Source organism: Zophobas morio, unplaced genomic scaffold (genome assembly GCF_036711695.1).
Source record: "Zophobas morio isolate AGI-343-1 ecotype UQ-CSIRO unplaced genomic scaffold, CSIRO_AGI_Zmor_V1 ptg000004l, whole genome shotgun sequence".
NCBI lineage: Eukaryota > Metazoa > Arthropoda > Insecta > Coleoptera > Tenebrionidae > Zophobas > Zophobas morio.
In genome coordinates, this window is record NW_026972109.1 from 1637085 (window position 1) to 1650754 (window position 13670).

General features: G+C 36.5%; 1 protein-coding gene across 1 annotated transcript in view; it reads right to left on the reverse strand.

Annotated features, from left to right (window-relative positions):
* LOC135136890 (hemicentin-1) overlaps positions 1 to 11230 on the reverse strand; it is a 162131-nt gene extending 150901 nt beyond the window's left edge. The window contains exon 1 of the mRNA XM_064066352.1: positions 10910 to 11230. Within this exon, the coding sequence (XP_063922422.1) occupies positions 10910 to 10952 (43 nt within the window). The 5' untranslated portion in view covers positions 10953 to 11230. The remainder of the gene's footprint in view (positions 1 to 10909) is intronic.
* Between the last annotated feature and the right edge of the window lie 2440 nt (positions 11231 to 13670).

The following is a 13670-nucleotide window of genomic DNA, read 5'->3' on the forward strand; positions in this document are numbered from 1 at the left end:
AATTCCTATTTTCTGTATCGGAATTGTTTGTCTGAATATCAGACTTGTATCTTCAATTCCAACTTCGAAACTAAGAATTCTGACTTTTAGTTTCGTATTTTGACTCTGAAAATAAGGAGAAAATTTCAAAGTTTATGACTTGAAATTATCAATTTAAATTCAAATTTCTAAGTTTAGATCTCGTACTCTCGACCATAGAGCAGGATTCTCGACTTTCTGGGATTTTAAAACTGGAGGCACGTTTCTGACTTGGAATTCTGATTTCCTTGAACACAAAAACCACTCTGGAAATGGTAAGAGAATTCCAGAGTTTATAACAAGAAATTCTGACTTTTTAAATCAGTATTTTGACGAATTTTGGGATTTCCTATTATACAATTCGTAGTCCTGTTTTAGAAATCGGAATTTTGACTTAACGACCCAAATGCCTGTTTTCTGCCTCAGAACGATTGCGTTTTTGAAACTAGGAATTCTGACTTTACAGTTAGGAATTTCAATTTTGTATTTCGGAAATTTGGCTTTAAATTTCGGAATTTCAGTTTTATAACTAATAGTTCCAGCTTTCCAGTTTTAATTTTGACTCTGAAATTGGGAGAAAAGTTCAGAAAACTTGAAATTAGCTCTTTAAGTTCAGTTTTCCAAGTTTATCAAGGGGTCCCTTCAGTTCTATTTTTGAAAGAGTTGGAATAAATTTGAGTTTCGAAGAATCTTGAAGGTTTTAGTGTCTTTCAGGATCAAAGAATTCTAAAATAACTTAAAAGAAAATTTATAACTGCAGCAGAAAAAATATATTTGCGTAAAAAAAACTATTACCACTACTTTGGTCCTTGTTCCAAATTCTTTGTTGTTACTCACAGCTGTAACCTTTTTGTTTAACCGCAATATCTTACAATTACTCCATGCTTAAGCAACCCCGTTGTCACCATTGCGAGGATTTCAAGCAAAAACCGGCCATTATCGATGACAAATCCGCTATTAAACCGAAGACACTCAACCAGTAAACACAATTCACTTAAATTCAGTTGGTATAAGATTAATAGCTCGACCAGTAACGCTTTTACAGGAAATACAGCAAATTTAAAACTCCGACATCACAGCAAGACAAATAAACTGACTAAAACTTTTAATAAAAACTAGTGCTGAAGTTTCAAACAAGCAAATACCTTTGAATCCCAGAAACTTTACGGCTCGCTGTGTACCAGTAAAAGCTAAATTAACGCGCACGGATAATTTAATAAAAAATGGAAACGAGTGTTTTATGCAAATATTGAAAAAATGATCACTGTTTCATCGATTTCATTATTAATCAGTGCGGAAAGCGTATTTATCATTTATTCATTGTTTTAATAGTTTCATTTAAAAATAAATTCGGGCCGAATTCGGGCGGTTTTTCGTGACTTTCGGCAATCTCGTCCCGAAAAGATTTGTAGTTGTTAAAAACCCCCAAACACTGCGATTGTTCACCCGATTTGTAGGTATTCGCCTAATTGGATTTATGCTTGACGATTAGCGGAACTCCGAAACGCGAGATAAATCATGGCGAAGTTTAAGCTCCGTAACGACGTATTTCCCTCGGCTGCAGTAACACATTAGTGGTAACAGGAAAATTTCAATTGTTCTACAATATCGTTACTGTTCGTCTGTTTACTTTCCGCGTGTACAAACACCTGTTTCGTTATCAACAACTTCTCGGCACGATAAGCGATAAAGTCAAGACCCCGGTTTCCGGCTTTGGAAAAACTGAAATTCGAGCCTGAGTTTTGAATGGAATTTTAACACATTTTGGTGTGACGAGGCAATTTTCTTTATTAGCTTCCGAAAACCCATACAAATCTGCTGTTTACCCAATCATAGCCCGAATTCCGCCGCAAATGTACAATTTGCGTTGATACAATATGCAAAATATAATAATTCGCTATCCACGGTTTCATCTCGTGTATAAAAATTCCGGCAGCGGTCGCCGATTCATCGATAATTCATGCTCGGAAACAATATCATCCGGTTGTTTTGCATAATTTTTTGACAACGATTAACAATACATTAAATAAATCACGAGTGATGGGGCGTAAATCACGGCATTGTTTTTCAGTAATAAATTCGCCGGGACTAGTAGTAAATTGAGGCTCGTGGAAATCCAACAATGACTCTACTAGCCGTCAATTATTTTCAAGTTGAAAGTTAAGTCTGCGTGATTTACGGGCTTTCCCTGTTTTCCTCCATATTATGCCCAATGCATCTCCTTCTCGTGTAGTTTTATTTGATAGATGGCGAGCATCTTGTAAATTGTACTGAGAACAAAGGCCTCGAAGCGAAAATTTATTTATGGATGCGGCACTCATGCCGCAAAACGGATTAAGGCGACGTTTTGCCACTCGCGATAATGATTATCTATCACGAATTGCTAAATATCCGATCCATCAAAACGAAACTAATGTTAATTAGTACGCAGACATTGCGGGAATCGATTTAACCTAAATTATGTAGCGCACGGAAAATCAACACAATACTGGGTCGAGCGACGTCCAACATTTGCGAAACACTCCAGTCCGACTGGTTATTTCGCGGCTCGCCCTCGTAGCACTACACAGCTTGTGTAAAAATCAAACCGGTTTCTTTGACACGTTTATAGAAAGGGCTGTGTTACACTTTGCGTATTTTATTGTTGTAAACCGTCTTTGTATTGCACAATATTCGTGTGTCGCCATATTCTCATTTGTATTCATTATAGAACTTAGCTACAAGCTGCCCGCGTTTGATAAATGTTGGCTTTTTAATCATCTTAACATGCGAACTGTGCACTCTTCCTTCGCATAACCAAATAACCATGCTCGTTATGGATTAGAAGAATAATTCTTCATTAGTTCGCACTTTTATCTCGGCGCGAAATCAATATGCCGATGGTATGATCGAGACGATTTATTGCCTTTTCGCCCTACCAATTTCAACCAATTTCCACATATTTTAATTAAAACCAAACGAAATTTCACAATAACGCCAGAGATGCGGAATTAATTGCCGTCTAAATCGCATGTGTGCTCTTGTTCGATCATTTCGTTTTCTTTTTAATTAAAAGCTCGTTTTCACACGGCTAATTATTCAACACCAACTAACAGATTTTTTGCGCATTTAATTTTGTCCCGATTTATGAAAAAAAAAACACTTGAAAAACAACCAACGGAAACCGAAGAAAAGAGAATCAAAGAAGAAAGAATTATTTAAATTGAAAAACAACGTAAATATTCCACTGAAAATATATATAAAGCGAACGCTTTATTCGATTAATGGAGTAAATCCATTTGGAACACAGAAGTCCCGACTACGCCCTCCACGTTCGTAACAAAGTCTTAAAAAAATTGATCGACGATTATTTCTAAAGTGGGATTTATAAACTTGCGGTTGACGTTGCTGGAAGTTGTCACTCATAAACTCCAAGTTGCCGATGATATTAACTTTGATGTATTTAAAGGGGTTGTAGAAGAAAAGTGGCGGATTTAAGTTGATTACTACAAAAATTTACCATTTTAGACATGTTTTCAGTTTCTTCTTGTCGAAATAAGTCTGCACACATTAAGAAAAAAAAAGCCAAAAAGAATTGCCCGCCCACCCACCCTATCTCAATTGTAAAGATTTTTTTTATTCATTGTGAGCCAAGAGGGCGGAGCTTATCTGCAAAATCCTTATTTCTCTAGGAGAAATGTGAAAAAAAAAATAAAGCCAAAGATTAAACCCTACTCATACCTGACCTGATCTAAATCACAATTGAAATAGGGTGGGTGGGTGGGTGGGTTTCATATTTAGTCTACACCATACTCGATACATGTTTTTAATTTCTTGTAAAGAAATAAGTATTTTGCAGTTAAGCTCCGCCCCCTTGGTTCACGGCCAATAAAAACAAATCACCACAATTGAGTTAGGGCGGATGGGCGGGCTTACATTTTGCCTTGTTGTTTTAATATGTGTAGACTTCTTTCCACAACATGAAACTTTAAAACATATTCAAAATGGAAAATTTATATAAAGGATTTTGCAATTAGGCTCCGCCCCATAATTACAAAATCCATATTCCCTTGTAAAAATGAACCATTTTGACAATGTTTTAAGTTTCTTGTTGTGAAAAGATGGATATGTATATTAAGAAAAACAAAGGCAAAATATAAGCCCCACCCACCCGCCCTATCTCAATTCGGATGATTTTTTTTTATTCGTCGTGAGCCAAGGCGGAGCATAACTGCAAAATCCTTATTTTTCTACGAGAAATTAAAAACATGTTTTTGAGTATCGTGTTTTTCAAAGAATACTACTTATATTAAGAAAAAATTAAATTGCCAGACCTTGGGGCGGAGCCTAATTGGAAAATCCATATTTCCCTACAAGAATTTACCATTCTGATCATGTTTTCAGTTTCTAAGAATGAAAAAGATCATCTATGTATGTTAAGAAAAAAATACAAAATATGAACCCCACCCACCCACCCTGTCTCAATTGTTTTGATTTTTTTATCGTCGAGAGCCAAAAAAGCGAAATTTAATCGCAAAATTCTTATTACTTCTCTAGAAGAAATTACCATGTAAGACCTGCTCTAAATAGTATTGAAGTTTTCATTCGTTGGCAAACCTAGGGGCGGAGCCTAATTGCAAAATTCATAATTTCTTACAAAAATTTACCAATTCGAACGTGTTTTAATAAGAATAAAAAAAATCATCATATACGTGATATTCTTTGAACAACACGATACTCAAACACATGTTTTTCATTTCTTGTAAAGAAATAAGTATTTTGCAGTTAAGCTCCGCCCTCTTGCTTCACGGCGAATAAAAAAATCATCAGAATTGAGAGAGGGTGGGTGGGCGGGGCTTATATTTTGCCTTTTTGTTTTAAAATGTGTAGACTTCTTTTTACAACATAACTTAAGACATGCCTGAATTGGAAAATTTGTATAAGGAAATATTGATTTTTCAATTAGGCTCCGCCTCATATTTGCAAAATGCAAATTTCCTTGTAAAAATGTAACATTTTGACAATGTTTTTTAAATTTCTTATTGTGAAACGATGGATATATACATTAAGATAAACAAAGGCAAAATATAAGCCCCACCCACCCGCCCTATCTCAATTCGGATGATTCTTTTTTATTCGTCTTAAGCCGAGGGGCGGAGCTTAATTGTAAAATCCTTATTTTTACCATATGAAATATATTCTTAAGTAATCATGTTATACAAAGAAAACTAAATGTATTCAATAAAAAACAAAAGCAAAAGAGAATCCGTCTCGATCTCAATCGTGACGAATTTTTCCTATACAAAATTACCATTTTAACCATGTTATAAGTTTCTTGTTGTGAAAAGATGGATATGTATATTAAGAAAAAAAAAAAAAAGGCAAAATATAAGCCCCGCCCACCCACCCTATCTCAATTCTGATGTCTTTCTTTATTCATCGTGAGTCAAGAGGGTGGAGTTTAACTGCAAAATCTTTATTTCTATAGGAAAAATAAAAAACATGTTTTTGAGAATCGTGTTGTTCATAGAATACTATGTGTATTAAGAAAGAAATAAAGAAAAAGATTAGGCCCCACCCATTTTCAATTGTGATGAATTTTTCATTCGTTGTCAGATCGAGGGGTGGGGCTTAATTGCAAATTCTATATTTCCCTAGAAAAATTTACCATTTTTAACGTGTTTTAGGTATCTAAGAATAAAAAAAGTCTCCACAATTGAGATGGGGTGGGTGGGCGGGGTTTATATTTTGCCTTTTTTGTTCATATACATACTATTCTTTGAACAACACGATGCTGAAAACATGTTTTTAATGTCTTGAAAAGAAAAAAGTATTTTTCAGTTAAGCTCCGCCCCCTTGCTTCACCGCAAATATGAAAAGATCGTCAGAATGGAGATAGGGCGGGTGGGCGGGCTTACATTTTGTCTTTTTGTTTTAATATATGTAGACTTTTTTCACATGAAACTTAAAATATGGTAAAAATGGAAAAATTGTATAAGGAAATATCGATTTTGCAATTCGACTCCGCCCCATATTTGCAAAATCCATATTTCCTTGCAAAAATGTGTCATTTTGACCATGTTTTAAGTTTCTTGTTGTGAAAACATGGCTATGTATTTAAGAAAAAAAAAGGGCAAAACATAAGAATCTCAATTGTGACGATTTTTTTATTCCTCGTGACCCTTGGCTCGCGGAGCTTAATTACAAAATCCATATTTCTCGAGAAGAAATAAAAAACATGTTTTTAAGTATCGTATTGTTCAAAGAATACTATGTATCTACATTTGGAAAAAACAAGCCAAAAATTAAGCCCCACCTATATCCATCCCAAGCTCAATTGCGATGAATTTTTCATTCGTGGTCAGACCCAGGGGCGGGGCTTAATTGCAAAGTCAATATTTCCCTATACAAAATTACCATTTTAACCACATTTTAAGTTTAGTGTTGTGAAAAGATGACTACACACATTACGCAAAAACGGCAAAATGTAGCCCCACCCACCCGCACTATCTCAATTGTGATGATTTTTCTTGTTCGTCGTTAGTCAAGTGGGGCGGAGCTTAATTGCAAAATCCGATTTTTCTACAGGAATTACCATGTGAAACATGTTCTTCAGTGATGGTGATGAGAAAACTATATTTATTAAGTTAAAAAAAAAAACAAAAGATAAGCCCCACCCATCCGTCTGGGTCTCAATCGTGCTGAATTTTCCATTCGTTGTCAGACTGCGGGCGGAGCTTAATTACAAAATCCGTTCCTGTTTTAAACACGTTTTAAGTTTCTTGTTGCGAAAAGAAGACTACGAATATTAAGAAAAAAAGGGAAAATATAAGCCCCGCCCACCCACCCTATCTCAATTCTGATGACTTTCTTTATGCATCGTGAGTCAAGAGGGTGGAGTTTAACTACAAAATCCTTATTTCTCTAGGCAAAATTAAAAACATTTTTTTGGGAATCGTGTTAAATTTACCATTTTTAACGTGTTTTAGGTATCTAAGAATAAAAAAATCACCGCAACTGAAATGGGGTGGGTGGGCGGGGTTAATATTTTGCCTTTTTTTGTTCATATACATACTATTCTTTGAACAACACGATGCTGAAAAACATGTCTTGAAAAGAAATAAGTATTTTTCAGTTAAACTCCACCCTCTTGAATCACGATGAATAAAGAAAGTCATCAGAATTGGGATAGGGCGGGTGGGCGGGCTTACATTTTGTCTTTTTGTTTTAATATATGTAGACTTTTTTCACGTGACTCTTAAAATATGGTAAAAGTGGAAAAATTGTATAAGGAAATATCGATTTTGCAATTCGACTCCGCCCCATATTTGCAAAATCCATATTTTCTTTCAAAAATGTGTCACTTTGACCATGTTTTAAGTTTCTTGTTGCGAAAAGATGGCTATGTATTTAAGAAAAAAAAAGGCAAAATATAAGGATCTCAATTGTGATGATTTTTTTATTCGTCGTGAGTCAATGGGCGGAGCTTAATTACAAAATCCATATTTCTCTAGAAGAAATAAAGAACATGTTTTTAAGTATCGTATTGTTCAAAGAATACTATATACACTAGGAAAAAACAAGCCAAAAATAAAGCACCACCCATTTCCATCCCAAGCTCAATTGCGATGAATTTTTCATTCGTTGGTAGACCTAGGGGAGGAGCCTAATTGCAAAATCGATACTTTTCTAGAAAAATTTACCATTTTAACCATGTTAATGATAAAGATATCTGTGTAACGTTCAAGTTAGAATTCTAGTGATGACGTCATCAACATTTTTGCAAGGACACGTAGATCAATTTGGATAGATGCGGTGTAATACTAACAGCAATGGCCTCTCAGCAACAACTTGAAGTGTTTATGTTTATTTATAACAAAAATCGTCACGCAACCAGTTTTAGCTTACGCTCGATAAACAAAAATCAAAAACTGTTGTAAAAACTGTTAAATTTTTCAACGTGACTAACGCTTGTGCAAGCGACGTATGTTAAAGTGCTACTCTGTAGTTAGACAATTCAATTATCGCCCGCTACGAATCTAAGAAACTAAAAAATTTCATCGTAGATTTAAAAAATCTAGCCGAACTCAAAGCAATCTCAAATATCCAACAAGTACAAATGAAATTCTTCCTATGCATCGTGCATCAAGGGTACAAAGGTTATCTCTAGTTTAGGGGAGAAACGACCTAAACCGCTTTGCACAGAAGCAGAACTTACCCTCGCAATTTATCAATGCTTATAACGTACGATTAGGATGCAAGGGTCTTCAACATAGACAAATTCTTCAGACAGCCGCAAGCGCTTATTCCATCGCAAACATTTATAAATATATGCACACACAACGCAAAACAAAGGCTCGACGCTTCTATTCCGTCTGTCTTCTTTCTAATATCAACGACTACAGAACGCACATGTGGTGCCACTCTGATTACTTCTCTGACAGTTATTTCCACGGTTTGGATGTTCATATATCGCAAATTGACAAAGGAATTTCTTTGATAAAAAATTTACAGGAAAATGCGACTCTTGCCTTTGCCGCCGAGCGGTTCTTTGTCTGCGCCCTTATTGCGTTCTGCAGACAATGCACGCAAAAGGGTACAGCAATTATACTATTTTGGCGATATATCACGACGACAATGCTTAACTTACTTCATTCCCAATTTGTGAGTGAGAATGTTCTCTGGAAAATTCGTAATGGGACACCACATGCATTGTTGATACATCGTTAATTAGCTAGAAGATGACAATACTGAGAACCCGAACGACACCTCAAAATGAATAAACGCCTGAAAAAACTCATTCGCAAGCAACCAAATGATGTCGAAACGAGATACCGAGCCTACGACCATGAAGTGTATGCTCACATTTGACAAAAGCTATTTTGATTATCTGCACCTTCCAATCGATTTGCTCAAAGAGAAAACATTCTAGTGAATCACGATAAAACGGAGCAGATGTCATTCCCTCGCTTCGACAACCACATATTTAATTTCCTAAAATGTATGGGTGGGTTTGAATCGTGGAAGGCAAATTTTTCCTGATAATACCCCGTCGGGACTAAAAAATCCAATACCGCCCCAGTTTGTTTAAAATATAAACATTATAAGCTATCATCGAGAAGCAGAGGCAGAAAAATCGAGGGCGGAGGGATTTAATAATTACCCTCGGCCTACACAAATAAAAAGATGTTGAATCATTCAAATCGAATAAGGACGTGAGTTCTCACAATCGCCGATTAATCGATTCATTTTCCGCTCCCGGCGCGAACGCCTTTTGAGGGAAAGCGACTCAGAAAATTTAATTCGAAAATGTTGTCGCGCGGAGGCACGTGTTATCAGGTGCCCGCGCGGAACCGTCATGACTTGCCGCGATCGCTTTTTCGAGCTTCAAATATTAAAATCGACTTTGTCCTCGCGGATTACGGCCTTCAGACATCTTCATCGACAACGCCCCATCGCGCCGCATTACGTGTAATGGATTCGCACAAACATCACACACTTGTCACTTCTTGTAAAATGTTCGGAAAAAAGGTCGAAAATATGTTTGCGCGATACACGAACGCGGTATTGACAAATTAAAATCGCGAAAATCGGTTTGATTAATCGAAAAAAGAGGGAAATAATTGTGTGGTTTTTGTAGCGTGTTTATTGACATTTTTGCGATTAATTTGAATTTTTTCAACTAAGCGACCGTTATCGGGTCTTGCGACAATTAATTATGACAGTGACAAACATCCGAACATCCCCGCTAGGATTAATAAAATGTTTCCACTTCAAAACATGCGTGACGGAGTTTTTGTTAAATTCGCTGCATCGTGATCATTCACATATTCCGAGAAACGCCGGTTTTCAGAACAAAGAACTGAACCTTGAGGTACCCCACCCGAGAATTAAAGGGAACGGCGATTGATACGGTTTTATTTATAACCGAATAATTACGAGCGTGTACCATTTCAAAATCAAGTGCTACCACTACATGTAAATTGTTTCCACTCGAGTTTGGTTATTGCCGAACCTTAAAATAAACAACACTATATCGGATCTAGGCTAAAATTCCGGACGATTTCAGTAAATTCATTTCTAAATTTAACGAACCCCTGAATTAGTTTGGGAATGCCCAAGGGACACCTTTTAGCGTACCCCAGAATTACCTCTCGCGTCAAATAAATAAATTCAATTGACCGAACGCGAGGCCGAAATAATTTTGTTTGACAAAATTAAAAACGCGACATTGAAAAGTTACGACGACAAATCGAATACTTTTTTCGAGGGAGACAAAAGGATTAAAGCTTGTTATTGCCCCGAAGCGGATCAAAACGTTACGGCTTTTTAGCCAAAAGCAATTATCCGGATAATCCAAATTTTGAATAAAACGCTTACATTTTTCGTCAAAATTCGGACGTGTGGCCACTTCTTGAGATAACCCGAGGTGCTATCCTTATCAGAGCATCCGTTGTTCAGACTTTCATCGACTGATAAGACGTGAAACGGCTTGTTGTAACAGAAAGCACAAACGTCCTGCCATTTTAAAGAAAACTAAATACCGTCAGCAAGGGTAGCGATAACGACGAAATTGGTCGTTATAGTTTTCGGAAGGAAGTTGCTTAGTAACAGCCCGACGCACAAGCCGAGGGGTGTTCCCAAAAGAAAATAACAATATTGTATATTTTTCAACAATAACAAGTCAACAGAGTGAACTTTGCCCTTTTTCGAAACGATCTATCTCGTATAATGAACAACTAAGACACCGGTGTAATTAAAAATTCCCTAGCGACTACCCAAGAGTCCGTAAAACTATACCATCTGGTGCGCTTATCGCCTCTACTTGTGTCTAAAGAAGCATGAACTAACCGCGTTAAGTCCTCGGCCGAACTTTACATGCAGTGAATTGTTAAAAGCGCAATCTACTTACGAAAAGCCAGCGCAAGGAGGAAAATCGTCTTAGCGACTTCCATGGTTCGTTAAAAGTTCGTTGTAGAAGATAAGAAAAATCCAATCCACAGCGCGCACTTTAAACCCTCATTTCGGGGGTTGACAATCCGAGTCACAACAACGACCACAAGCACTTAATCCATCCTGGTTTCACTTTTTCATCGAACATGAGAAACAGCGAACAGCACAAGAAACGCACGAACACAGTCCAGCTCAAGTTGTCGAAACTTTCGGAAACATTCGAAAAAATGCGCTGGGTCGCCGGTGCACAGTATCCTTCTTGCGCGAGGTTGTGCGAAGGAATGAGCGCCAACGGATTTGAAGTTTCGACCGTTGGCAGCGCTGCGTGCGCGTCGTTGAGACGAAGAGAGGCTTATGGTGAGGATGGAGGAGCGAGCGGGAGAGAGAAACAGTCAACAAGCAACTGTCGCCACAAAAAGGCACATAAACAGACAGAGATGGATAGTGTACCAATGGGTTTTGTGGCCTCTGGTTTATTGCAGTTTCTTTGTTTTTTCGCGGTCAAGTTTACAAACAAATGCGTTGAAAGAGAGGAATTATTTCGGGGACGGACGGAGAAATTGTGCGGGAGTCGGGATAGAAATTAAGCGCTCGGTTACTGCATGCGCTAATTAAGCTCGCGGACGGGTCACGCAAAATGGACCTAAATGGCTGCGAAAAATTCAAAACGGCCAAGCTACGGCCGGAGACAGCGATTTATAAATGGAGGTTACGACTTTCGAACTAGAAGCGAAACTAGATCCAGATGCTGATAGTCCCACTTTATCTACTTTATGCACTATACGAAGTTCGTTAAAAATTTTAAATAAATTGCTTTTGCATATTCGCGTTTCCACTTCAATCTAGTCCCGATATGTTTCATGAATACAACATATACTGCACTATTAATGTTTAAATTACGCTTGTTTTTGGATAAACATGATTTTTCGAGTTCAGCTAAATAAATTAAATATACACGAGAGAAAATGTAGTTATAATGGTAGTTGCACCAATTCTCATCAAATGAATATTGCACCCCGATTAAGGATGCTAAAGGCACAACTGCAACAACTGACGAGAACTGGAGAGTTAGTTTGAATTAATTATCGTGGTTTGAACTAATTCGAAAATAATAAAATATATTACGAAATTAGTTCGCATAATTGAGTGAATTGTTCAGTGTCACTTGAGCGTTGACGATTTGCAAAAGGTATGAATGTGGTCACTGCGCTCCCGTCAGCTGGAGTGAAGTTGTTCATCGAAATTTCTTCTCGAGTGTCGAGCGACACGACACTTTGGTGGTAGTTGCTCCAATATTTATTATAGTTTGACCCATTAATAAACTAGCGGAACTTCGTGTAATTAATATGCAACTTTCAATTGTTCAACCCTCCATTAATTAATAAGTTAAACTTCTAATTTGTTAGTTTTCGAGTTTTAACGACGATCGTGAACGTAACATACAACGTCGCGATCAATAAAAATGGTTTTGTAGTTGGCAGCTGTCTTTTTGATACGCTGATATGCGATAAAGAAGGGCGAGCCAACTAGAGGACGATTTTTGTTTTCGGCCTTCTCTATTTAATAAAAAATTGGTCCATTCCTTTACTCAAATCTCAAAAAAACAGAGGGTCCAAGAAGCGTTTTCAATTTTTTCAAAAATAAAGCACCTCAAGACTTTTTCACATTTTTTAAAAACACTAGTCGACCCTAAGATTTTTCTTTCGAAAATAAGACACCAGGGGTCAATTTTACATTCTTTACAAAAAAAGTACTAGGACTTTCTAAAATTATTTCGCATTCTTAGTAAAAGTCAGTAGTGGCCTCCCAAGATTCTTTCACATTACATATTTTAAAAAAGATACTTGCACAGTCAAAAATTTCAACCTTAAAAAACAGGGTTCCCCCAGCTTATTTCACATTCTTTTCAAGAAATACCAGAGTCTAACAAAATCTTTCACGTTCTTTTAAAAAAAATACCAGAGGTATCCAAAATTTCTTTTGCATTCTTTAAAAAAGAGACTTGGGACTCTCAAGATTTTTTCAACCTTAAAAAACAGGGTTCCCAACATTATTTCACATTCTTTTCAAAAGATACCGGGTACTAACAAAATTCTTTCACGTTCTTTTAAAAAATATACTAGAAGTCTACCAAAATTCTTAAACATTTTTTTTTAAGATCTTGGGTTTCTCAAGATTTTTTCAACCTAAAAAAACAGAGCTCCCAGACGTTCTTCCACATTCCTCTAAAAAAGAGACTTGGGGCTCTCTATTTTTTCAACTTTGGAAAATCTGGGTTCTCCGACATTCTTTCACATTCTTTTAAAAATATACTTGGGGTTCTCAATATTTTTTCAACTTTAAATAAACCAGGATTCTTCGACATTCTTTCACATTCTTTTAAAGAAGATACTAGAGGTCTACAAAAATTCTTTCACATTCTTTTAAAAAAGATACTTGAAGCTAACAGGACTCTTTCAACCTTAAAAACCAAGGTTCTCCCACATTATTTCAAATTCTTTTCAAAAGATACCGGGGACTAACAAAATTCTTTCACGTTCTTTTAATAAAAGATACTAGAGGTATCCCAAATTTCTTTCACTTTGTTTTAAAAGAGGTTCTTGGGGTTCTCAAGATTTTTTCAACCTTAAAAAAACAGAGTTCCCCGACGTTCGTCCACATTCCTCTAAAAAAGAGACTTGAGGCTTTCAAAATTCTTACAACTTTAAAAACAGAATTCC